The sequence below is a fragment of the Nansenia antarctica genome (assembly GCF_963989245.1).
Source record: "Nansenia antarctica genome assembly, chromosome: 1".
Lineage (NCBI taxonomy): Eukaryota > Metazoa > Chordata > Actinopteri > Argentiniformes > Microstomatidae > Nansenia > Nansenia antarctica.
In genome coordinates, this window is record NC_137674.1 from 30,968,378 (window position 1) to 30,995,195 (window position 26,818).

At 47.9% G+C, this 26,818-nt stretch overlaps 3 protein-coding genes across 3 annotated transcripts in view; 1 reads left to right on the forward strand and 2 right to left on the reverse strand.

Moving 5' to 3' along the window:
- The first annotated feature begins 239 nt into the window (after nt 1-239).
- On the forward strand, nt 240-9,275 carry wars1 (tryptophanyl-tRNA synthetase 1). Its single transcript, XM_080531002.1, has 11 exons — nt 240-296; nt 845-965; nt 1,365-1,581; nt 1,872-1,980; nt 2,198-2,317; nt 2,817-2,999; nt 5,255-5,355; nt 5,832-5,944; nt 6,607-6,780; nt 7,266-7,406; nt 8,460-9,275. The coding sequence occupies exons 2-11, from the start codon at nt 852-854 to the stop codon at nt 8,616-8,618; spliced, it is 1,431 nt and encodes a 476-aa protein (XP_080387128.1). The 5' UTR covers nt 240-296; nt 845-851; the 3' UTR covers nt 8,619-9,275.
- A 77-nt stretch (nt 9,276-9,352) lies between these two features.
- On the reverse strand, nt 9,353-14,902 carry slc25a47b (solute carrier family 25 member 47b). The gene is made up of 6 exons (XM_080543612.1): nt 14,529-14,902; nt 14,293-14,336; nt 14,099-14,170; nt 13,767-13,949; nt 13,081-13,342; nt 9,353-10,878 (listed from the first exon to the last, which is right to left on the reverse strand). The coding sequence occupies exons 1-6, from the start codon at nt 14,563-14,565 to the stop codon at nt 10,601-10,603; spliced, it is 876 nt and encodes a 291-aa protein (XP_080399738.1). The 5' UTR covers nt 14,566-14,902; the 3' UTR covers nt 9,353-10,600.
- A 2,209-nt stretch (nt 14,903-17,111) lies between these two features.
- Nucleotides 17,112-26,818, reverse strand: part of LOC308174759 (uncharacterized protein) — a 45,942-nt gene continuing 36,235 nt past the window's right edge. Inside the window, exons 4-8 of the mRNA XM_080549858.1 lie at nt 26,198-26,241; nt 25,529-25,682; nt 23,473-23,586; nt 18,566-23,236; nt 17,112-18,152 (exon numbers count right to left, since the gene is read on the reverse strand). Coding sequence (XP_080405984.1) covers nt 18,085-18,152; nt 18,566-23,236; nt 23,473-23,586; nt 25,529-25,682; nt 26,198-26,241 — 5,051 coding nt within the window. The 3' untranslated portion in view covers nt 17,112-18,084. The remainder of the gene's footprint in view (nt 18,153-18,565; nt 23,237-23,472; nt 23,587-25,528; nt 25,683-26,197; nt 26,242-26,818) is intronic.

Consider the following 26,818-nt stretch of genomic DNA (forward strand, 5'->3'; position numbering starts at 1 on the left):
AATGTTTATTCCCAGATAGTTACATATAATTTGTGATTCCTTTATCGATATTTAGTATTTCTAAATACTTAAACAAGTTTAACGTGGGCGCTTTTATTTTGAAGACATCCTAATTTACATACACCCGACCTAAGTCGGAGGATTTTTTATGTCCCAGATCTTTGAGCAGTAATGTGATCCTATCTGGAACTGTAGAGCAATGACATGTTGTTTCAGCGGGGATACATTTCCCCCGAACACCTCACCGGTCAAGCTGATGCAAGTTGAATAGTCACCAGTCTGAAGAATTGTAAACGGTGCGTTTATTATATTCCGCTTTTTCAAACATATTAAATGTATACTTGAATGTACCGTTGTTATTGAATAAACGTTTATCACATGAAAGCCACTGCCATAGCGTGATGGCATCGCTAGAGTAGAGGCATTGCTTACAATACAGGCACACATATGGTACAACTGCACACACCATCAGACGTCAGTGGAGGTTTGCTGACTGGAGCTAGACAGCTCTCATCACATGCTTCACCCGGAGATGGCTGTCATCACATGCTTTAACCGGGGATGGCTTCCTGGACCATTATTACATTAGATCCTAGCTACTGTTCATTTATTCTACGCCTTGAACATTAGACAGTAGCTTCGACTTGGCAGCCCACATGTGTTTTGTTGTTCTAAATGTCCCATATGATTTTCAACAATAACGTTCACCAATACCCGCCTCACATTGTAGCACATGCAGTAGGCCATACTGTGCGTGTGAATGTCTGGCTCTGAATCTGGACTAGAGGATTGTAATCACACAACCAGTGTTTCTCTCTCCTCTTACTGTGGGTCCTGTGTCCAGGTTGAAGATGACGGACTGTCAAGGCGACGGGGCGGGGTGTGTGACTGCTATGGAGCTGTACGAGAAACTGACTGCTCAAGGAGACACAGTCCGAACACTGAAAACAGAGAAGGCTGCCAAAGTAAGGACGCTTTTATAATAACATATATATTGACCTACCGCTCAACTGTCACTAACTCAACACCCCCTTAAACTTGAGCTCAATACAACCCCCCAATCAGTAGACGCTGCTCTTCCCACATCTGACATTATTGCCACTACATTCATTGCACCTTTGCACGATTACTGTAAATTATTGATTTGATCATCATTCATTTAAAAGTGTAACTAGTTGTCAATACACTGCAAGCTAAACTGCATTTCATTGTCTGGTACTTGTACTCTGCAATGACAATAAAGTTAAATCTAATCTAATCTAATCCAATATACTACAACATCATGGTCACAGTGTGTTGGCCCTTGGCTGTTGGAATACGTCGTTGTCAAGGTGACACCAGCGTCTCATGGCTGTGTTCTGCAGGCTGATGTCGACGCCGCGGTGCAGATGCTGCTGAAGCTGAAGGTGGACTACAAGCAGGCGACAGGGCAGGACTACAAGGCCGGGTGTCCCCCGACAGAGACCACTGGGGGGTCCCCGCCAGACAACGGGCCCGCGGGGGCGGACGGGGACGACCAGGTGGACCCCTGGAACGTCACCACCACCAGTGCCAAGGGGGTGGACTACGACAAACTCATAGGTCAGGACTAAGTTGGCACACGTGTGCTTGATACCATTCGTCGTTCCACTTCCAAGCAAGTAGAAGTACATTAACTGTGGTCTTCAAAGATATCTGTGTACCAGGGGAGGCTGGAGGTTGGTAGAAATCAGAGGACGGGGCTCACTTGTGGGTTGATAACATTCCCCATTCCATTCCATGCGTTACAATGAGCCGGTCCTCCGATTTCTACCTCCACTAGCCTCCCCTGGATTCCATTGACAGTTGACCGTAATGTTTGTGTGTTGTTGTGTGTCCTCTCGTCTCCTCAGTGAGGTTCGGCAGCAGTAAGGTGGACCAGGAGCTGGTGGAGAGGATAGAGAGGGTGTCGGGACAGAAGGCCCACCGCTTCCTACGCAGAGGGATCTTCTTCTCTCACAGGTCCGCTGGGCTCCTCCACACGTAGAATCACTAGACGGTTAACTCCTCTTAGATCTGGCCAGGTTGTTGTCATGTTCCTCACTCTGATGGAGTGAGTGTGTGCGTGCGTGCGTGCGTGCGTGCGTGTGCGTGTGTGTGTGATCGATTGAGAAAAAGCCCTGAGGGCGTTTGAGGTCATGATGTGACGGTGTGTGTGTTGCTGCCCCCTCCCCTACAGAGACATGCACCAGGTCCTGGACGCGTACGAGAACAAGAAGTCCTTCTACCTGTACACGGGGCGAGGACCCTCCTCAGAGGCCCTGCACGTCGGCCACCTCATCCCCTTCATCTTCACCAAGTGAGGCTCTGCTCCCCCACGATGTCTCTACTCTACTGTACTCTACTCTATTCTACTATACTTTACTCTACTCTACTGTACTCTACTGTACTCTACTCTACTGTACTCTATTCTACTCTATATTACCCTACCATACTCTACTGTACTCTGGTCTAGTCTACTCTACTCTATTCTACAATACTCTACTGTACTCTAATCTACTCTACCCTACTGTACTCTACTCTACTGTACTCTACAGTGTTTTAAAAGTCAAGCTAGTTTATGTTGGACAGTGGAGGCTGGTGGAGGTAGAAATCATAGGACCGACTCATTGTAAACGCATGGAACAGAATAAGGAATGTGTTTGATACCATTCTTCATTCCGTTCCATGCACTATGTACAATGACACCCTCCTCCGATTTCTACCTCCACCAGCCAGCCTCCCCTGATGTTGAAGTAGGGTTTGTATCCATCCATCCATCCATCCATCTCTCCTCTCCTCTCCTCTCCTCCCGCCAGGTGGCTCCAGGACACGTTTGACATCCCCCTGGTGATCCAGCTGACGGACGACGAGAAATACCTGTGGAAGGACCTGTCCCTGGAGGACTGCCGCCGCTACGCCACGGAGAACGCCAAGGACATCATCGCCTGCGGCTTCGACGTCAACAAGACCTTCATCTTCTCAGACCTGGACTATATGGGGTAGGACGCAACCGCTGACCCTTCGGGCAGTCTCACTGCAATACATCTGTAGACAGTATATGCCATCTAGTATACGCCATTTAGCTGACGCTTTTATCCAAAGCGACTTACGTTGCAGTGAGTGCATACATTTTTCAGTATAGACAGTCCCAGCGGGACCCTAGGCCTAAGGTTGGCTTCGTCTTCTCTGACCTAGACTGTGTGGGGGTTCAGGGGAGGTTGGTGGACGTAGAAATCGGAGGACGGAATGAGAAATGGTCCACACGTGAACGCGTCCTCCGATTTCTACCTCCACGAGCCTCCCCATGTATATCATAGAACAAGTCTCTGAAGTCCACAGTTTATGTACTACTTGCTTTCAGGCAATGGCTTTTCAATGACCTTCCACAAGATGGTGCTGTTGTGCAATAATATCTAGAGCATAAACACTTCTATTTTGATTTCCTTGCGCTCAGTCCCTTTTATGTACTTCTGCTTCCGCTCTTTCCAAGATTGGGACCCCTGACAGTGCAGTACTCGATCTCTCTCCCCCACTCCTTTGTTACTTCAGAAGTGGGAGTCATTGGGGCACTTAGTGGCATAGCACACTAATGCGGATACTGCATAATCACATAAAGTCCCTGGTTCAGTTGGACATATCCTGAATGTCATCCCCTCCTCTCTCTCACCCATCCTTCCTGTCAATCTCTACTGTCTCTATACCAATAAAGCAGAAATGGCCTAAAACATATATATTAAAAAATGAAAATGAAAATAAGTGGGAGTCATTCTGGCGTCCAGATAGTCTGACTGTGGTTTGACTGTTATCTGACTGTTGTCTGACTGTTGTCTGACTGTTGTCTGACTGTTATCTGACTGTTGTTTTACTGTTGTCTGACTATTGTCTGACTGTTGTCTGACTGTTGTTTTACTGTTGTCTGACTGTTGTTTTACTGTTGTCTGACTGTTGTCTCACTGTTGTCTGACTGTTGTCTGACTGCAGTGGTGTGCCGTCAGGGCCAGCAAGGCCTTCTCTGCTGGCCTAAACATCATCAGAATATACATTTTATTTTAATATATTTTTTCCACCAATATGTATTAATGATTCCCCATAGTCTATTCTCTTCATTTCATAGCTTTCCTCTTGGTTGCGCTGCTTCCAGTCTCCGATTGAGATTTGGAGGGCTGGCCTTTATGTTAGAGCTTTTATCCAATAAAAATGTGTTGCTAGGGGGCTCCAAAATCTGCCCGCCTGCACATTAAACAGTGCCGCGAATTCGACCTGTAACTTAACGTTGGAACGAGAAAACCTGTGGCGTACCTAGTAAACCTACGTAGATGCGAGCAAAAGCAACAACGGCGCCTGCTGTAAGGCTCAATGATGTCAGCACCCAGAACGTCTTTTGATTGGATACGCACTATTGATACGCACTATTGATATTCACTATTGAGATGCGTAACTATGCCGGTAGATGTGAAACTTTTGAAAGTGCGCAGGGAAACGGAGTTCCACAACGAAAGCTTTCGTTGACTGATCGATAATACTGATCGATTGTGTCCTGTTTTTGGGTAAACAATCACTTTCATTTAGGGGACACGAACAGAGGAAACTACGTTGAGCTTCTTTCTTTTCTGGCTGAAAACAACCCAGATTTACATTACCATCTGTCCACAAACAAAGTGTTTACTGGGACGTCAGGCAAAATACAAAACGACCTGATTTTTGCTATTGCTGAAGTGATGGAAGAGATCAAAATGGAGATTAAAAAGGCACCCTTTGTCGCTATTATGGTGGACGAGACGACAGACGTGGGTAATGTAGCGATCTTAAAGATGTTAGTTTAACACTCTTCATTGTAAATGCGGATTTATTGATTAAAAATGCTTCGGAAATATTAATATAACTCTGTTGTACTTGTCTGACTATGTTAAGGTGATGCAACGCCCGGTTATACTGTGTTTCTGTCTAGTTTCTAGAGCCATGGCGTCATAACGATGGTATTAAGAGGTAGAATAATTCAGGTAGGAATGTGTCGGACATCACTGAAGGCCTAGGTGTGAAATGCACCGCCCGCCACTGTCTGACTGTTGTCTGACTGTTATCTGACTGTTGGCTGTTGTCTGACTGTTGTCTGACTGTTGTCTGACTGTGGTCTGACTGTTGTCTCACTGTTGTCTGACTGTTGTCTGACTGTTGTCTGACTGTTGTCTGACTGTGGTCTGACTGTGGTCTGACTGTTGTCTGACTGATGTTTGACTGTTGTTGTTCTCTCCAGGGCGTCCCCGGCCTTCTACAGAAACGTGGTGAAGATCCAGAAACACGTCACGTACAACCAGGTCAAAGGCATCTTCGGGTTCACCGACAGCGACTGCATCGGTACAGTAACAGTGAAACCGGAGCAACAACTGAATTATAGCTGAGGAGATTATTACAAACATGTCTCTCTGTCCAAACACAGACGGACGAGGACTTGTCGGGAAGCGTCTCAGCTGTTGAGCAGCAGCGCAGCGAATTCCCCCCGAATTTGTTATGAATTATGAGAAGAGGCCTCAGTATGATGATACATGTTTATTGATAGTCATATTTCTCTCTCTCTCCCTCCCTCCCTCCCTCCCTCCCTCCCTCCCTCCCTCCCTCCCTCCCTCCCTCCCTCTCTCTCTCTCTCTCCCTCTCTCTCTCTCTCTCTCCCTCCCTCCCTCTCTCTCTCTCTCTCTCTCTCCCCCTCCCTCCCTCCCTCCCCCTCCCTCCCTCCCCCTCCCTCCCCCTCCCTCCCTCCCTCTCCCTCCCCCTCCCTCCCTCCCTCTCCCTCCCTCCCTCCCTCTCTCTCTCTATCTCCCTCCCTCTCCCTCCAGGAAAGATCAGCTTCCCAGCCATCCAGGCGGCTCCGTCGTTTAGTAACTCTTTCCCTCAGATCTTCAACGGCAGGAAAGACGTCCAATGTCTCATCCCCTGTGCTATAGACCAGGTCAGGCTGCACAGCACAACCAGGACACACACACACTCACAACCAGGACACACACACACAGAACCAGGACACACACACACTCACAACCAGGACGCACACACACACAACCAGGACGCACACACACTCACAACCAGAACACACACACACTCACAACCAGAACACACACACACTCACAACCAGAACACACACACACACACACACACAAACAGGACACACACACACACAACCAGGACACACACGCACACACAACCAGGACACACACACACACAACTAGGACACACGCTCATGCACATAATCAGGACGCACGCACGCACATAGACACACACAATAAGGATGCACGCATGCACACACTCACTCACACACATAAAACCAGGACACACACACAACCAGGATACACTCACACACACACGCACACTCACAACCAGGACACACACACACACTCACACACACACACACAACAACCGGAACACATGCGAACACACACACATCTCACACCCCTCCATCTCTCCTCTACTCCCCACCCCTCTCCATCTCTACATATCTGTTGTACTTGTATTGATGTAATAACACTTTTTTTTTCAAACACGTTCGATGCAACAATACAAATCTTGACAGACAATAAAGTATGTCATCTGATCTAACCTGGTGTGTGTGTGGTCCAGGACCCCTACTTCAGGATGACCCGTGACGTGGCCCCCAGGATCGGCTACCTCAAGCCTGCGCTGCTCCACTCCTCCTTCTTTCCCGCCCTGCAGGGCGCCCAGACCAAGATGAGCGCCAGCGACCCCAACTCCTCCATCTTCCTCACGGACACGCCCAAACAGATCAAGAACAAGGTGACGGTCCGGGGCCGAGGGGGAGGTCGCGGTGTCAGAGTGACCTACAGGGGGCGATGTCACAAAACATTACCGACAATACCTGTTGTTTGTGCTGCGTACAGGAAGTGACTTTGTGAAGAAGAAGAAGAAGATATACTTTATTGATCCCTGAGGGGAAATGATCTATTTTTTTTGCATTAACAGTACTGCAAGTTACTCAGATACAATAACAATAATAATAATAATACATTAGACTTATATAGCGCTTTTCTAGACACTCAAAGACGCTTTACAAACTGAAAAGATCGAGTAGTAATAATAAAAAGAAACAGAAAACAACTAAAAGAAAGTATAGGGGCCTAATGAAGGTAGTGCTGGGGACACATGGGAAGGGGAGGGGGAGAGGGTTAACTGGTGAAGGCCAGCTCTGATACAAGGGTCTGTTATTCAATGGCATAATGTTCTATATGTGTTTATATGTTCTATATGTGACTGTGTTGCAGGTGAACAAGCACGCGTTCTCTGGAGGGAAGGACACCATCGAGGAACACAGGAAGCACGGGGGGAACCCCGACGTCGACGTCTCCTTCATGTACCTCACCTTCTTCCTGGAGGACGACGAGCAGCTGGAGAAAATACGACAGGTGAGGGAAGGGGTGTGTTCGTCTGAGTGGGCGGGCGGGCGGGCGGGCGGGTGGGCGGGTGGGTGGTTGGATGAGTGGATGGTTATGTATGTGTGGGTGTGTCGGTGTGTGTGTGTTCTGAGTGTGAGTGTGAGTGAGTGAGTGCGTGTTAAGTGTAGTTGACTTCATTGACCATCTGTTGGGGTTTGGCTCTGATTGTCCCACGAGGACCACCGTCCTACATCCGCACTGCGAACTGAAATGGCCAGGCAGCTCTGGTCAGTCAGGTCAAAACATTACTCACTGTGGTGGGGGGGTCAACACGCCTTGTCAGAGAGCATGTTTTAACCAGGATTTGGAGAAAGACAGAAGACCACTAGGAGAGATTCCCCCAAAATCGTGGGAGTCCTCAAAGTGGGGGAAAAAAAGAGACCAGAATTTCTTGAAAGTCTAATCATGCGGTATGAGGCTGTTACTGTAGGTTAAGTCAGCTGACTTGAGTAAAGAGCTCGTGGTCAGGATGGTTGTCATCATTCTCGAGGACGTGACACCGTGTGGTTGTCTCAGATCTCAACCGATTGGCTGCTCCCACACCGTCTGTCACAACAAGATCTCATCAGGATGACGAATCACATCCCAGTCTGGATTTCTTGGGAACGAAGACCATCAACACTTTGATGCATTGTTGGCTTCTAACTATCTCTAAGAGCTATCTTCTACTGTCTTTTCCTCCCTGCCATCCTCCCCTCTCTCATCCACCCTCCCCTCTCTCATCCACCCTCCCCTCCCTCATCTTCCCTCCCCTCTCTCATCCTCCATCCACTCCCCTCTCATCCTCCCTCCCTCCTCTCTTGTCCTCCCTTCACCCTCCCACTTCGTCTATCACCCCCCGCCCTCCCTCCCTTCCTCTCCCCCTCCCCTCTTCCTCCCCCCACCTTCCTCCCACCACCCTCCCTCCCTCCCTTCCTCTCCCCCACCCACCCTCCCTCCCTTCCTCTCCCCCACGTTCCCTCCCTCCCTCTCCCCCACCTTCCCTCCCTCCCTCTCCCCCACCTTCCCTCCCTGCCTCTCCAGGACTACGCCAGCGGAGCCCTCCTGACAGGGGAACTGAAGAAGACTCTGATCGAGACCCTCCAGCCGATGATCACGGCCCACGCCGAGCGACGCAAGCAGGTCACGGAGGACGACGTCCGGAAGTTCATGACCCCCAGGAGCCTAGACTTCAACTACTAGCCAGGGAACACACTACACGCAGCCAAGGGTCAATCATGTACCGAATCTCAACGCAATAGCACCCATGTGTGGATGTTCATGTCACCCACACCAGGATGGGGGGGGGGGGGGGAGGCTGGTAGAGGTAGAAATCTGAGGACAGGGTTTGTTGTGACATGAGGAGCGATATGGAACACAACAGTTGACACCTTTCCTCAGTCCGCTCCACGTGTCACAACGAACCCCGTCCTCCGATTTCTACCTCCACCAGCCTCCCCTTGCGTGACCCCCACAGCATGTCGTGTCACATGCCCCCGCTCCATTGGGACCATGTGATGCCAGTAGAGACTGTGGTCGCGTCCCAGCCTGTCTTCATAGCAGTCGGGGCCGGCCGATCAGCAGATCTCTATATCATATTGATGTGGCTCCTGTGATGCTGATGATAAACACTCATCCAGGTGTTGTGAGATCTAGTAAAACTGCCACGGTCAACTGCAATGAAGACGGCCTGGAATGCTGCCGTTATTATTATTATGTGTTGTAATTACATGTTAATTACACATTCCCTCGCACAGCTCAGTGTCTGGTAAACAGTCCGCGGTATCGCTTTAAATTATCTTCATCATCTTCATCACCAAGCATGAGCAAAGCAGGAGGTCTTGTTGGTTTGTGCTTAGCTACACCAAAAATAGCTGGTGAATAAAAACATAACATCTGCCTTGTGATTTCACCCTTTTCTTTTATTATTAATTCAATACTTAAACCATTTATATTAATAATAGATTATTTGTTTCAAACGTTCAAACTCACACACACTGTTACACTCGCACCAAAACCACCCTCAGTCTACTCTAGTAGTTACTCTCAAACACACAAAAACACATACACACACACTCACTCATGACAGAAGGGATTGTCATTCTAAAGTGTCACAATGTGGCCTAAGGAGATTCCCAGTATTCTGAGAACAGGGTTAATAAGGCAGACGTACAACAGGGACCTTTCATGTTGTCATCTCGGCCAGGTACATTTCAGGACTGATAGATAGCTCTACTGATTGTATCCAGTAACACCATACATGATAAACATTTGGTTTTCAGTGGCACTCTCAAAGCAAAGTTGAAAATACTGATGGTGACCCACATTAATATAGCACAGTTTGTTGGCAGCTGTGTTTGGAAGACACTTCTTTAACAAGCTAGTAGTCATAGTGATATGAAGAGGGTTCCTGTTCAAAGCAGAATCATCTGTTTGCCTTTTACCATCCCTAAATGAGTCTATGCAGGGTGTATTACTGGCCTCATTCTCTGGACCCTGTAGTCTTTTTCTAAAGCAGAATATCAAGTGTAGTCGTCTTTATAAAGCAGAATATCAAGTGTAGTCTTCATTATAAAGCAGAATATCAAGTATAGTAGCTAGTCTTTTTTCTAAAGCAGAATATCAAATGTAGTCTTTTTGACAAACCAGAATATCAAGTGATCCTGCTTTGAGGAATGCAACCCTGTTGTGTTGCTAAGAGCAGTGTGAGGGAATGTTACATACATTACAACAAACCATGTGCAAATGACTGTAGCTGGTTACTGTTATACAGTATGATACTTGTAAGTCAGAGACCTGTATCTGAGGTGAGGCTGTTATGGTTTAGTGTTCATCTTCCCTTCACGTTTTCCACTTGAAATACTTGAGTATGAAGTCATTCAAAACTGGCTGAATAACCCCTGTTCTACTGCAGTGCACCATGGCACTGTTACAGAACCGTCAGAAACATCAGAAATAAATAGTAGCAGCAGCCAGCAACAAGAGAAAATGATGATATTGCTATCATACATCCACACTCGATGCATTGTGTGTTTGTTTCAAAAACAATTAAAATATAAAATCACTTGGCTCTCCAAAATTTTCCAAACTTTTTTAAAATCTCTAAATTAAAACTTTGAAAAAGAATAATACAACTTTTCTTTTCAAGAAACCTCCGTCCTCTACCGGTCAAGGCCATGGCCACTTCAAGACGAGGTCCTGAGGAGTCGTATGACCACCTCGTACATGCCGAACACGGACATGTTGACGGGGAAGGCACGTAGGCAGTTGAGGCCCAGGCCTCTGAAGAGCACCCCCGGGCCCTCGGAGCGGACGCTCTCCGTGACGCAGTGGAGGAAGCCCCGGTACCTCCTCTGGCCCATGCCGTCCACCTGCAGGCGGGACTTGATCACGTCCATGGGCGTCCCGAAGCACCAGCCGCACATCCCCGACACCCCCCCGGCCAGCAGGACCACCTTCCAGTCTGGGGGAGGGAGGGAGACTCAATGAGCCATTTACAGTTTACACACACATGATGAGTTGATGAGTTGACTTCACTAGGAGCATGACCATATTTAAGAGGATAGTTTTTGGAGTGTGTGTGTGTGTGTGTGTGTGTGTGTGTGTGCGCGTGTGAGTATCCGCCCTGTGTTCTTCCTGATACACAGTGTGGTGTACATACTGTACATGTTGTGTCTCCCTGTCATGTTTAAAATCAGTAATAAGGATAAATAAAGTATATTGAAGTGAACTTGAATTGAGTTTAAGGTACATGATGTTTCATATGGTCCCAGCGAGAATCGAACCCCCAACTTAAGCATTGTTAGCGCCATTCTCTACCAACTGAGCCACAGAGGATCACAAACAAACAGAAAGAAATCAGGGGTGTTAGTTTATATGTATGTATTACGTGTATGTAAAGTGTATGTGTAAACGTATGTTTACCTGTGGTGGTCCTCTGTGGCTCAGTTGGTAGAGCATGGCGCTAAAAACACTTAGGTTGTGGGTTCAATTCCCATTGGGACCGTATATACAGAAAATGATATGCACTGACTCACTGCAACGTAAGTCGCTTTGGATAAAAAAAGTGTCAGCTAAATGGCGTATATATATACACCTCGTTCCAAATTATTATGCAAATTGCATTTACCGTAAGTGTCATAAACATTAAATGTTTTGTTTTTCAATTTAACTCATGGATGGTATTGTGTCTCAGGGCTCTTTGGATCATTGAAATCAATCTCAGACACCTGTGATAATTAGTTTGCCAGTTGAGCCCAATCAAAGGAAAACTACTTAAGGAGGACGTTCCACATTATTAAGCAGGCCACAGGTTTCAAGCAATATGGGAAAGAAAAAGGATCTCTCTGCTGCCGAAAAGCGTCAAATAGTGCAATACCTTGGACAAGGTATGAAAACATTAGATATTTCACAAAAACTTAAGCGTGATCATCGTACTGTGAAGAGATTTGTGGCTGAATCAGAGCACAGACGGGTTCGTGCAGATAAAGGCATAAAGAGGAAGGTTTCTGACAGACAAATTCATCTGATTAGGAGAGCAGCCGCTAAAATGCCATTACAAAGCAGTAAACAGGTATTTGAAGCCACTGGTGCCTCTGGAGTCCCGCGAACCTCAAGGTGTAGGATCCTCCAGAGGTTTGCAGTTGTGCGTAAACCTACTATTTGGCCACCCCTAACCAAGCAGAAACCCCCCCACCCCCTCACAAGCAGAAATGGTTGCAGTGGGCTCAGAAATACATGAAGACTCATTTCCAAACAGTCTTGTTTACTGATGAGTGCCGTGCAACCCTGGATGGTCGAGATGGATGGAGTAGTGGATGGTTGGTGGATGGCTACCATGTCCCAACAAGGCTGCGACGTCAGCAAGGAGGTGGCGGAGTCATGTTTTGGGCCGGAATCATGGGGAGAGAGCTGGTAGGCCTTTTTAAGGTCCCTGAAGGTGTGAAAATGACCTCGGCAAAGTATGTCGAGTTTCTGACTGTCCACTTTCTTCTGTGGTACAAAAAGAAGAACCGTGCCTTCCGTAGCAAAATCATCTTCATGCATGACAATGCACCATCTCATGCTGCAAATAATACCTCTGTGTCATTGGCTGCTATAGGCATAAAATGAGAGAAACTCATGGTGTGGCCCCCATCTTCCCCTGACCTCAACCCTATTGAGAACCTTTGGAGCATCCTCAAGCAAAATATCTATGAGGGTGGGAGGCAGTTCACATCAAAACAGCAGCTCTGGGAGGCTATTCTGACATCCTGCAAAGAAATTAAAGCAGAAACTCTCCAAAAACTCACAAGTTCAATGGATGCAAGAATTGTGAAGGTGATATCAAAGAAGGGGTCCTATGTTAACATGTAACTTGGCCTGTTAAGATGTTTTTGTTTGAAATAGCTTTTGATTTCAGTAAATATGACCTCCTAATTCTGCAAATTCATCAAATTACAATTTACAACCTATAACATTTTTTGAAACTCTGTTGTGCATAATAATTTGGAACAGTGCATTTTGAGTTTTTTTTTTTTTTGGGAGGTTTGTTCATTAAAATTTGAATTATACTCTAACGGTTGATGACTTGAAAATTATACTGATTGTCATTTGCATCGACTATTTAGGAAAATCTGAGAAAAATATCATTTGCATAATAATTTGGAACGCGGTGTAAATCTACCTGGCCGGTCCTGCCCTGGCGGAGACAGCTTCTCACAGATGACGTTGTAGACGGTGAAGTAGGTGGCGAAGGAGGGTCCGTCCCTCAGCGCCAGTGCCCCGGCGCCCTTGTACAGCCCCAGCAGCCCGTCCTCCCTGACGATGGACAGCAGACAGTGGACCGGGCCGCGGTACCGGGGCTTCTGGGTAGCCGAGCCCTGGTACGGAACCATCTGGCACTGCAGACGCACCTTCACCATGTCAGCCGGGGCCATCACTGACACCTGCGGAGGAGGAGGGAGGGATGTTGACATCATGTTTGGCATTTAGTAGACGCCTTTATCCAAAGCGACGCAACAACAAAATACACATGTCTAAGTAAGAATCATCTATCCATCCATAGCCAGGGTCCATTGGCAGTCGTAATGCTACAAAAAGGAAGAATTGAAGATTTTTCCGTATTTTTATTTACAGGGACGGGATAGAGAGGGAGGGGGGTGGAAAGAGAGAGGGAGAGAGAGAGAGAGAGAGAGAGAGAGAGAGAGAGAGAGAGAGAGAGAGAGAGAGAGAGAGAGAGAGAGAGAGAGAGAGAGAGAGAGAGAGAGAGAGAGAGAATTTGATCTCAGTTTGTTGAATATCGACTTATGCATTCATCCAGTTTAGTCTCGTTGAGCGTAAGCTATCAGGGCGTGTACTACTGGCAAGTACCTGGGCGACGCCTCCAGACAGCCCTGAGAGGAAGATGTCCAGCTTGGCAGACGGAGCGTCTGGATGTCCGTGGCGCAGCTGACGGAGGCACTGCAGGACGTTCCTGTAGATGCCGAACACCACGGACGAGCTGACGGACACCGTGGTGACTGGCATGGACATGCCCCTGTAGAAGCCATTCACCTGTAACACCACAGTGTTTAGGAGGTGTGTGTGTGTGTGTGTGTGTGTGTGTGTGTGTGTGTGTGTGTGTGTGTGTGTGTGTGTGTGTGTGTGTGTGTGTGTGTGTGTGTGTGTGTGTGTGTGTGTGTGTGTGTGTGTAAAGCACTCACCCCTTCTGTCTTGCATGTGGTACGGATGCACTCCCAAACTCCTGTGAATCTCCTCTGTGTCTGTATTCTCACCTGCAAATATTACACACACACACACACACACACACACACACACACAGAGCTTTAGTTTCATGCTTGCACAAGTGTTACCTCTTTGTAAACAATGACAAACGATAACATAGATGCATACACACTTTCACTGTGTCCAAGGGGTACCCAACAGCCACTCCAAATGCCCCTGCAGAAACACGTTCATTAATCATACAGTAGTATAATAGTGACATTGCAAATCCTGATGAGCAGGATGAGTGAAACCCATTCAATTGCATTGAGCGTCGGTTCAGCTGATACGAATAATCAGACCTGCAGACAACATAACAGTTGCTTATACGACTTCACAACTACAGTAGAGAATAAACCCGTCACATACCTCCAACTGAACCAGCAACGAAATCTGCCAAATGCATCCTTCTCCTTTTCTCCCCTGGGATCAGCTCAGTTCATTCAACCGGCTTCTGGCTAGCTAGGCTAACGTTACCTAACAGATCGATGTACAATGATCGACCTTAACGTCATTAGTATGATTAACAATATCGTTGTCGTTTCACAGTCACAGTAGGCTTGTCGATGGCACTGTGTAAACGTCTAAAAAGAAAATACGCTCTAAAGTCTTGTTCAATGACCATGGACGACCTACCCTAGCTACCGAGCTAGCCACAGGCTGCGTTCGTAAATTCGCCCTGAGATCGCCGGAGCGCACACTGGGTTCAACGTCATAAAGGGACCAAGTCATTTGATTGGGCAAGAGGCATTCCATGAGTGCTGATCAGATTTCCAGAGCGCATTTACGAATGCAGCCACTGTCAAACGTCAGGCGTTCACTGTATTTGGTGTCACGTTGTGGTGCAACAGCAGGCGACTGGTGACTTCACTGGTGATACTGTATTGAAGATTTCAATACAGATAATAACATCTACACCAATATAGATATCTAAATAACTATGATGTGTAGTTATTGTGTATAACTGTTGAATAAAACATTGATTGCTTAATCGATTGGAGTGTGACCTAAATCACTATCTGCACAGTGCACATAGGTAAAACATGAATGAATGAATGAATGAATGAATGAATGAATGGTCTTTATTGTCATTGATATAGTACAGGTACCAAACAACGAAATTTGGGAGGGGGGGCTCCCCTGGTGCTAGGAAAGAAAGAAAAAAAAAGAAAAAACAAGAAGGGATAGGAGCTGGTTTACATAAATAAAGGCTATGTACACTATCTACTATACTGTACAGATAAAACACTGTGCTGTACTCTATGCTATGCTATACCTATTCTAACATTTCCTATTCTCTGCAACCTTATGTACCCTAGGGTTGTCATATTGCACATAGTGTTATTGCACATTCATTTAAAGTGTCGCAGTTTGCAGGCTTGAAATGTACACATTTGTGCCTCAGCACTACACCTGATTTTCAATCCAGCAGCTGCCATCAATCCGTCCAGACTGTCCAGGGCCCAGAACCTAGGTCTTTGCTGTGTTCAGGGCCTGGATGGCCCTGGGGTAGAAGCTGAGCTTCAGTCTGTTTGTCCTTGCGAACATGGTCCTGTACCGCCTGTTCGAGGGCAGCCGAGCAAAGTGTTCGTACCCAGGGTGGGATGGGTCTCTGGAGATCTTGGAGGCCTTCCTGAGGCAGCGTGTGTTGTACAGCTCTTCCAGAGAGGGGAGGGGGGCGCCGGTGATCTTCTGGGCCGTTCTCACGACTCTCTGTAGCGCATTCCTCTCTGCGGCTGTGCAGCTGGAGAACCAGTTGCAGATGCAGTAGGTGAGGATGCTCTCCACTGCGCAGCGGTAGAAGGCCACCAGCATCTCCTGTCTGATGTGGTCTTTCCTGAGGACTCTCAGGAAGAAGAGCCGCTGTTGTGCCTTCTTGATGATGGCTGCTGTGTTGTTCTTCCAGGACAGGTCATCCTGTATGTGCACCCCCAGGAATCGGAGGGTTGAGACTCTCTCCACGCTCCCTCCGTCGATGAGCAGGGGCTCACCACACCCATTTGGTAAGAGTTTTGTTTGTATTAGCGCTTATAAGGAATGAGGGATGACAATACGAAAAAGGTATACAGTACATGATCTGGGGAACATCCGTCAATGCAGGAAGTGACGAGTCATATCCTTTTATCAACAGCTCTAAGAAACTTTTTTTAAATTATTATTATTATTTTATTTTTTTATTTGTTTTTCAGATTTTATCCCCCTTTTCACCCAATTTGGTAGCCAATTGAACCCAACCTAGCATCCAATTATCCCCTGCCTATTGCGAAGGATCCGCCGCACGACCCCCGTGGCCGGCAGTCCCAGAGGAGGCCGCCAGGCAGACTAGCTGACTGGCTCCTCGAGCCCAGCACCTGTTATTCCGGCACCCCGGGGGCGCTGTTGCGCGACGGATCCTTGTCCGGAACTACTCCTATACCTCCCTCGGGAGCGGCCGCCCAATATGCCGCTCCGCGTGTGTGCCCCAGCCATATCCGGATCTGGCGAGCTGGGATTCGAACCCAGTCCCCGGTGGGCAGCATGCACTAGAAACTTTTTTTTTTAAAGTAAATAATAATTAAGTCAGAATAATTCATTGTAGCAATTTATTTTAGTCCATTGAAATACATGAAACTATACAAAATCATTCATTAGATTTTTTTTTTTTTTTCAATCATGTGAATCACTTTGAATAATATTTTGCACATCCAAAGCAAATATTTCATACAGCTGGGGAATATCCCCATTTTACAACAAGTAAGCAACATAAATGGAATGTTTAACACAGCTCCCATCTGGCAGAAAGGATATAAACCTCATTCTCAGGATTAAATTAACGAAAGGCAATACAAAAACATACGGGCCCTAAAAGCAATGACTGTTCGATTCATTCATTTGGGCATCAGATTCAACGTACGATATGTACTTACACAGTGGGAATCAGTCTAATAGCCTACCGTTAAACATAGGCTTAGATTTTATTCTAAATGTGTGGGGGGGGGGGACAATAATGCTGAAATGACGATTCCAACTTTGGAGGGTGGGAGAGTGTTCCTCTTCCAGGGAAATGTGTCCCTCTGTAAGAGCATTTTACAATGTTCTTGCTAAATACTTATAGCCACATCAATGGGAAAATACTAACTCCACATAATATGTGGGGGAAAGACACGCCTATGCCTTTATATCACAAAACAGAGAAATAAGATAAACAACATTACATGTACAGTAGCTCAGGATTCTCTCGTTCTCATTACGTCAACAAGTCATTATCAAGTTCTGATGACATCATTTGTAGACTTGGTAATTTAAATTAAAGTTGTCAGGTGAGGAAGTAAGGACAGGTGACATCAGAAAAACAACAAAAAAAGAAAGAAAACATAAAACTTTAAACATTTCAAATAACTTACTTAATGTTTTTATGGTACGACAAAGAAAGACATGAAAAACAAACTTCTAAAGAAATACAGAAGAATGTAATAGTGCGTTCATATGAATAATTGAAAATACAACATTCAGGTAGAATCAAGACAGTTGCCCAAGGTTTCCCATTGTTCCACACAAATTCAGCAGTTATTGTAACATCCCATAGATGACACTAGAGGGCACCTTATATATGTACCTAAACCAGCAAGCACTGCGACTGTCCATTATTGTTCAGATTAAAGCTCGAGTAAGAAGTCCCTCTGGCAAAATAAGAGTATTAGAGAAATTAAAGACCAACACCATTAATATCACATAAACACAAAGGACCTTTTTTTTTTAACCAACAGCTCTTTTGTGAGACTGCATCATGTCAAGTTGCTCTTTCTTCAGTAGGCTCTGGATTTCTCCAAAAACATCCTCTTTTTCATCCATCCCATCTTCCTTCCAGCCTGTCAATTTACAGGAAAAACAAAAGTCTGTCTTTGTGATAGATACATCCTTGCCCAGTGGTAGTCTTCAGTATCGCTCATGTTGAGGCCACTGGTGGATCCTCAACACTTACTGCTGTCCCATTTGGTGCTGTCGTAGTAGGGCCTTTGATAGGAGAGAGAAATCAATCAGGTCAGAGGAAGAATGTTCAAATCACCAGATCATCAGGGGCCAGTATTTCAAAACTTTTAATCTGGACCAGATTGATCCACACTATTTTTTGCTAGCCAGGATCAGATCCAGCTTGCTGATTTCCCCCGATACTACAAACAAATCGGCCAGATAGATCCAACCCTGGATAGCAATAACAGAATCCAGATCATTCTGGCCCAGATTAAACGTTTTGAAATACTGGGCCCAGGAGAGTGAACAGAGGAGGACGATGATGAAGCCGATTACATCTCAAATCTATTTTCAAAACCATGCACTTACATTAAATCCATCTACACATTGTGCAGTTATTCTAAGCACACTTTAAAGCCTTGTACATTATTAAAAAACAGTGGAGGATCACTTACTCTCAGCGTCATCTGGCTGTGCTTGCTGTCCTGCAGTTTGCACGTGCTCAGTCTCTTCACTGTTTTCCGTCTCTTTGACCTTAGGCTTAGGTTTCCTTGCCACAGGTGGCGGAACCTTGCCCGCCTTCTTCTCTGTATCTGTGGTCATCTTGGCTGGGTTTGACACTGATGAAAGCTCAGCAACCACATTCTTCTGGACATTTGCCTGGGCCTCCAGCGATGAGGGAGTCTCTATGACAACCTTCTTTGTGCTCTTGGAGAAGATGAAGCTGGCGGTGGCGGAGGGAGACTTGTGAAGGTCTCCACCTGCTGGTGACGTCGGCGGGTGCAGGCTGAGACGAGAAGGAGCTCCCGAGGTCCTGGCTGCTGTCCGCAAGCGGATGGCCTCCTGCATTCTCATGGAGGGGGAGGTGACCGTGGCTGGAGGGGACTTCGTCGTAGGAGAGGTAGCAGTGATTGAGGATGGGGGCATGTGAAGTACACTGGGCCGGGACTTGTCCACGGGGGGTGGTGAGATGGTGATAGCAGTAGGGGGTGGTGAGATGGTGATAGCAGTAGGGGATGGAGAGATGGTGGTATCAGTAGTGGGGGGTGAGATGGTTGTAGCAGTAGTGGGGGGTGAGATGGTGATAGCAGTAGGGGGTGAAGAGATGGTGGTAGCAGTAGGGGGTGGTGAGATAGTGGTATCAGTAGGGGATGGAGAGATGGTGGTATCAGTAGGGGATGGAGAGATGGTGATAGCAGTAGGGGGTGGTGGGATGGTGGTAGCAGTAGGGGGTGGTGAGATGGTGGTATCAGTAGGGGGTGGAGAGATGGTGGTATCAGTAGGGGGTGGTGAGATGGTGGTAGCAGTAGTGGGGGGTGAGATGGTGGTAGCAGTAGGTGGTGGTGAGATGGTGGTATCAGTAGGGGATGGAGAGATGGTGGTAGCAGTAGGGGGTGGAGAGATGGTTGTAGCAATAGGGGGTGGAGAGATGGTGGTATCAGTAGGGGGTGGAGAGATGGTGGTATCAGTAGGGGATGGTGAGATGGTGGTATCAGTAGGGGATGGTGAGATGGTAGTAGCAGTAGTGGGGGGTGAGATGGTTGTAGCAGTAGGGGGTGGTGAGATGGTGGTATCAGTAGGGGGTGGAGAGATGGTGATAGCAGTAGTGGGGGGTGGAGAGATGGTGGTAGCAGTAGGGGATGGAGAGATGGTGGTAGCAGTAGGGGGTGGAGAGATGGTAGTAGCAGTAGTGGGGGGTGGAGAGATGGTGGTATCAGTAGGGGGTGGAGAGATGGTGATAGCAGTAGGGGGTGGAGAGATGGTAGTAGCAGTAGTGGGGGGTGAGATGGTTGTAGCAGTAGTGGGGGGTGGAGAGAGGGTGGGATCAGTAGGGGATGGTGAGATGGTGGGAGCAGTAGGGGTTGTAACATTGGGAAGGGGAGATGTCATGATCAGAGACCTCCGGATGGGCTTCTGGGGGGCCTCCTGGCTGGGCTCGTTGCTGGGTTGTTTGACCCTCAGAGTGACCTCTGCCTGGTCCGGGGCCTGGTCAGAAAGGCTGGGGATGACCACAGGACTAGCCTCCTCTGTGGTCACTGGGGTAGGCTCCTGGCTGAGGCTGGCAGGCACCTGCACCAGTGTTGGTGGGGGAATGTTCACAGGGGTAGATGGTGCTGGGGCTAGGGCTAGGGCTGGTTCTGGGGCTAGGGCTGGTTCTAGGACTAGGGCTGGTGTTGTGGTCTCTAGATGTGGAGCTGGAAGTGCGTATGGGGAAGGAATTTCTTCAGGTGAATGGGGGACCTCTGGAGGTGGTGGAGGCGGGACCTGAGCAGGTGGTGGAGGGGGGATGCTTTGGGGTGGAGGGGGGATGCTTTGGGGTGGAGTTGGGGCTGGTGTTGTAGTCTCTAGGGGTGGAGCTGGAAGTGCGTATGGGGAAGGGATTTCTTCAGGTGGATGGGGGACCTCTGGAGGTGGTGGAGGGGGGACCTCGGCAGGTGGTGGAGGGGGGATGCTTTGGGGTGGAGGGGGGATATTTTGGTGTGGAGTTGGTATGCCCTGTGGTGCAGGTGTGGGTGGGAAAGGAATTTCTGGGGGAGATGGAGAGGAGACCTCCTGAACAGGAGGAGTGGGGGCTACTTGGGGAGGTGGTGGGGGCTTAACTTGGGGTGGAGGGGGGATTCCCTGTGGTAAAGTTGAAACTTGCTGTGGTGCAGATGGGGCAGGTTGTGGAGCACTCACAATTTTAGCCTGAGATTTTGTCTCACTATCCTCTGTTGGTTTAACAACAGGGATGGAATGAGCAGGCTTTGTGAAAGTTGGTTTTGAGAGAGTCTTAGGGGGAGAAGTCTGCTCTTTTTCAACTGGTGATGCTTTAACAGGTTCTGTTGTAACGACCGCGAGAGAACCACCTGGAGAAAATGGTGGCGGAGGGGGAAGGGGCATGTCAACATGGTCAAGCCCACTTATGGTGGGCTGTTCCAAGGGTGGAGGGGGAAGGGGCCAGGATGACTCTCCTGTGGGGGAGTCTATGGGGGGCTTTGGGGCTGCGGCAGGGTTAGGCGGGGTCACAAGTGGGGTCTTTTTGGCAGGGGGCAGGGGAGGATTGTGTGCGGGGGGAGGAGAGGGAGATGGAGAGACGTGCGCAGCGGTCACCACAGAAAACATGTTCATTTTAGGTTGTGAATCAGTCTTTACCTCTGTAGCAGGGCTTTGAGTCTGTATTTTTGTCTTTGCTGACACCTTCACTGACATCCCATTCACTAGCTGTCTTTCCTGGACTTTCCTCAACTCATCAACCAACGTACTTCCTCTGACCTTCTCTGGTTCATCCTTCTGTCCGACTTTGCTATTTTGCTCCACCTGAGCTAGTCTTTTATCTTCCTCTTTTTGAACCACTGGACCTAACCTACCTGTTTCCTTATCTTCTCGACTTACTTGACCCTTTCCTGACTCAAACATAAGTGCCGTCGTTGCTGTCGGCTCAGAAACCCTCTCTAGAACGCCTCCTGCCGCCTGCACTGGCACCTGCTCCTCATCTCTCCGCTCTAGATTCTTCACAGAGCCTTCTCTGGACACTGATGGAGACGACTGCTTTTGGTATCGTCGATCTTTTGGATTCTTTCGCACCGCTGCATACGTGTCGTTGGGGGCTGGGGGGCCCAACAGCAGCTCGAAGGTGCGCTTGTTGTGGACCCACACCTCTGGGGGAGGGGGTGGGGGGGCAGAGATATTGGGTGGGGGAGGGATGTCAAACAGTTGTCTGAGTGCCATGACGGAGGGGGAGGGGGTAACAGTGTCAACTGGAGGGGAAGGTTGAGGCTCCAGAGGGTTTGTGATCTCAGAGACCTCAGGTTGTATGACGGCTGTTGGGGCTGGGGTTACAGGGGAGGCTCCGGGGAAAATGCTCTGGAGTTTGGCCAGGATACCTCCTCTCTTGTTCCTGGGGGAGGATTTATGGGTTTGTTTGGAGGGGAGGGTTGGGGTGGCATTCTGGCTGGAATAGCCACTGGAGGGGGAGACGGTCCCCTTCAGGCCGTTCTCCTGGGGGGTCGACTCTTGCTTCTGGGGGGAGGATTCTGCAGATCCAGGCTCCTGTGGTTGGGCTTTGAGGGGGCTGGCCATCACAGAGCCTGCGGAGTCATCCAGAGAACTGGTGTCTGCAGTGTAGCCGGGGCTGTCTTTGTTACCGGAGGACATAGGAGAAGACTCGATCTCCCCAGCACTGACGGCCTTGGTTTCCCCATCCTGAGCTGGACCGCTTTGGGGAGGAGACTCTTCTAACCCTAGCCTGACCTCCGCCAGGTCCCGCGAGCGCCGCTTCAGCTTTTCCTTGTGGAGGGAGTAGGAGCGGCTGGGCGGGGCCGGGGGCCTCTTGGGCTTCATCACGGACAGGCTCCTGATGAAGGCCCCCTCCTGCTTGGCTTCATCCTCTCTGACCCTGGCCTTGCCGTTAGTGGCGGCGGTGGTCCTGGAGTTCCTTGAACTTGCCATGCTGACCGAAGAGTGGACGACTCCGACTTGGCCTGGGATGACAGCCTTCTTAGACGACTCCTTCCCCTCCCCGTCCTCCTCCACGTCCCCCACCTGGGACCCCCCTTGGCGGGGCGTGCCGCTGCTGGAGATGGTGGAGGAGTCGGACACCAGGGTCTCGGAGGAATCGGAGCGGCTCCATCCGGAGCTGTCCGAGAGGTAGGGGTAGCGGGAGGCGGAGGAGAGGGTGGAAGACTTGGTGGAGGACCTGGCAGAGGAGGCCCGGGAGGAGGCGGGGCTGGCCAGCAGCACGCTGCTCTTGCTGACCGTGCGGACGCTGCTCCTGCTGCGGCTGCGGCTGAGCTCCACTACGTCGACGGAGGGCGGCAGCACGGCGTTGGGGATGATCTTGGACAGGTAGGTGGCCTGGGGGGACATGGACATGACAGGGCTGGGGGGATGCAGGTGGCTGCCTGTGGTCATCCAGGGGACAGCCAGGGACTGGGGCTTCTTGAAGGCGGAGAGCTGGGGGCCCATGTGCTGGTGGAGGAGGGCCATGTCGTCCGTGTGTCTGGCCCTGGAAGGTCTCCCCTGGACCTGGTCGTGGGCTCCTGGCGGCTGAGGTCCATCGATGGTGGGGATGTCTAGGCTCTCTCCGTTAGGAAGCTGTTCGTTGTATTCAGCCTGATGTGCTGCCCACGCTGCCCTGTCCAGCCCTAATGAGGAACAGGAAGACTAATCAGGATACATTCATACATTCGTATGCTGTGAGATTTGCGTCACAGCTGAAAGTAGGTGCGGTGTCAGCTAGTGAGGTGACGTGAAGTGTGTTGTACCTTTTGAACAAAAGCAACTGTTTATATCAAGCACTTGTATTCGGTCTGAAATGACTCAATCTGCTTCATTGAGACCACAACTCATTACAGTTCACTACAAAGAGTGAGTATCGTACCTAGTTCCCTCTGGATGTGCTGCGGTATTCCCACAACAGTGGTTCTCCTGTGTCGTCTCCTGGCCTTTGCTTTCTCCGGCTTGTTTCCTGAGTTCAGGGGTCTGAATGTTGATGCTGTGGAAGTTAACACAAACCAGGAGAGAAATGCTTTGTCAGAACAAATACTGTATTCTATAACTGTTTACACACAGTGATCGTCATAAAACAAATACCTTTTGACAAAATGAGGACTCAAAAGCTCAGTCTAGTAAGCTCTATATAACTCATTATTGTGTTTATTCTAATCTATAAAACTTTGACACCAATTTGAAACTGAATGACCACTAGTAGGACTACTGTAGAGCCAAAGCACCCCCTCCCTCCCCAGTTGTGGTTCTCCTCCCTTCCTGGTTGTAGTCCTATCAGGTTACCACACTGCAAAAAGTTAATCTAAGATCAAATATCTTAAATCAAAGCAATATATGCTTGTTTTTTGTCCGACTGCAATAGTAAGTAAGTAAGTAAGTAAGTAAAGCTTTATTTATATAGCACCTTTCATACAAGAAATGCAGCTCAAAGTGCTTTACAACAGGAATAAGAACATAAAGTGAATATAAAAACATAAACTCCTCAAAAAAAGTTTGGAAACGTTATTTCAGTCGATTCTTCCTCCCCTTTAATAATACCAATTGGTATTGTATTTTATCGATGGAAAGCCTGACTGGTCACCTTTACAATGAGGTACAACTAGTAAGGATCATACATTCATGGAATGAGTAACACAGCTAAACGTGTGGGTAGCGGCCCAACATTTTTTGCCAAAATCCCCTGCAATATTCTTCTGTTGGTATTCACTCTCGTTTTGAGCTTCAAGTGCTGGCAGGTGTATGTCAGTCACAGGTGTGTGACTGGCACCTGAATGACACCTAATTGACAGGAATGATATTCTGGGGCCAGTGGCGATCCCATATCTCCAGAATCTGGGACCTAACTCCATCCTCCATGATGACAACGCTCGCCCCCACAGAGCCAGGATCATCACAGAGCACCTCCATTATTTGGGAGTGGAGAGGGTGGAATGGCCTGCCGTGAGTCCAGACCTCAACCCAATTGAACACTTGTGGGATCAGCTTGGGCGTGCTGTACATGCCAGAGTGACCAACGCAACCATGTTGGCTGACTTGCGGCAAATCCTAGTTGAGGAATGGGATGCTGTCCCACAGCAGTGTGTGACCAGGCTGGTGACCAGCATGAGGAGGAGGTGCCAAGCTGTTGTGACTGTGTATGGATCTTCCACACACTACTGAGGTCCCTGACAATGTAAAATTAATAAAGTGTAAAAATGGCCAATATGTGTTGTTTTTTCCTTATTACTGTGGGAGAGTGCAATCATCCAATCCACCAAGCAACTCAAAACGAGAGTGAATACCAACAGAAGAATATAGGGGATTTTGGCTAATATTTTTGGGCCGCTACCCACACGTTTAGCTGTGTTGCTCATTCCACGAATGCATGATCCTTACAAGTTGTACCTCGTTGTAAAGGTGACTAATCAGGCTTTCCAACGATATAAAATACAATACCAATTGGTATTATTAAAGGGGAGGAATAATCAACAAAAAAAGCGTTTCCGAACTTTTTTTGAGGGGTTTATATAAAAACATGTACAAGAATAGAATGAATATAAAAGCAGGGGAAAACAGTCAATCGTTTTAAGATATCTTATACTTGTTTTAAAAGATATTGGCAAGTGAAATTTTCCTGTTCAGTTGGCAGATAATTTTGCTTATTTTAAGTAATATTTCCCCAATTTTATTGCTTTTTTCTTGTTTTTTAGAGCTGACTTTTTGCAGTGCAGGGGTAGTGGGGATAGTAAATTGGACTGGTGATCAGAAAGTCATGAGTTCAAATCCCACCTGAGAACACCACCACTAGTGGACCCTTGAGTAAGCCACTTGGCCCTAAAGGAGACTCCAGGGATACTGTCCCTGTAATCTCTAAATTGTAAGTCGCTTTGGATAAAAAGCGAGTGTAAAAGGCGTCTGCTAAATGCATGTAGAATGTAAAATACTGTTACCTTGGCGCGTCAGTCCAGAGCGAGTGGAGCGCGAGGAGACAGAAGAGCGCGCAGAGACAGTAGACGCAGTGTCAGGGAAGGTGCTGTCAGACTCCAGAGAAGTCCTCCTCTGACTGAATCTGCCATCCTCTTCTGTCTGCTGGGTCACTGTGGACTGTAGGAAACACACAGTTTAATCAGCACGTCGTTGTAGACTCATTCAAAGCATATTTGAATAATAGATAGGGCCTTTTCAGCCGCAGCCCCGTCCCTCTGGAACGCCTTCCCCAACCACATCAGACAGGCCAACACCCTGCCAACATGTAAACAGGCCCTCAAAACCCACCTCTTCAAGCTTGCCTTCACCAGTTAACCCTCTCCCCCTCCCTTTCCCATGTGTCCCCAGCACTACCTTAATTAGGCCCCTATACTTTATTTTATTTCTTTTTTGTTTCTTTTTATTATTACTACTAGTTTGTAAAGCGTCTCTAAGTGTCTAGAAAAGCGCTATATAAGTCTAATGTATTATTATTATTATTATTATTATTATTATTATATTCATCAGAATATACTGTCGTTTTTTTAGGTCAGGTTGTTACCTGTGTAGGTTTAGAATAATGTGGGTGAAACAGTGAAACGATGTAACACTGTTAACAGTGGATGATGTGCAGAATCATGAGAGGTACTTACTATGACGCTTTGGTCATCCCGGTAGTCTTCGCCACTATTTGTTTCTGAAATAAAAAAAGTCAAAACAATTGAAAAATGTACTACACACACACACACACACACACACACACACACACATACACATCCTAACTCAATGGGGAAGCTAAACAAGAAGTGTGTGTGGAGTGAGTGTGTTTACAGTACAGGTACTGTACACACACACACAAAAAAAATATTCTTCCTTCTTCTAGCATTATGACTGCCAATGGCCCCTGGCACTAGTCTTGCTATGACTGGTGGATAGACAAATGTACTTGTTGTAAGTCGCTTTGAATAAAGACGTCTGCTAAATGTAAATGTGAGTGAGTGTGTTCACAGTACAGGTACTGGGAGTGAGTGTGTTCATAGTACAGGTACTGGGAGTGAGTGTGTTCACAGTACAGATACTGGGAGTGAGTGTGTTCACAGTACAGGTACTGGGAGTGAGCGTGTTTCCAGTACAGGTACTGGGAGTGAGCGTGTTCAGGGTACAGGTACTGGGAGTGAGCGTGTTTCCAGTACAGGTACTGGGAGTGAGTGTGTTTCCAGTACAGGTACTGGGAGTGAGTGTGTTAACAGTACAGGTACTGGGAGTGAGCGTGT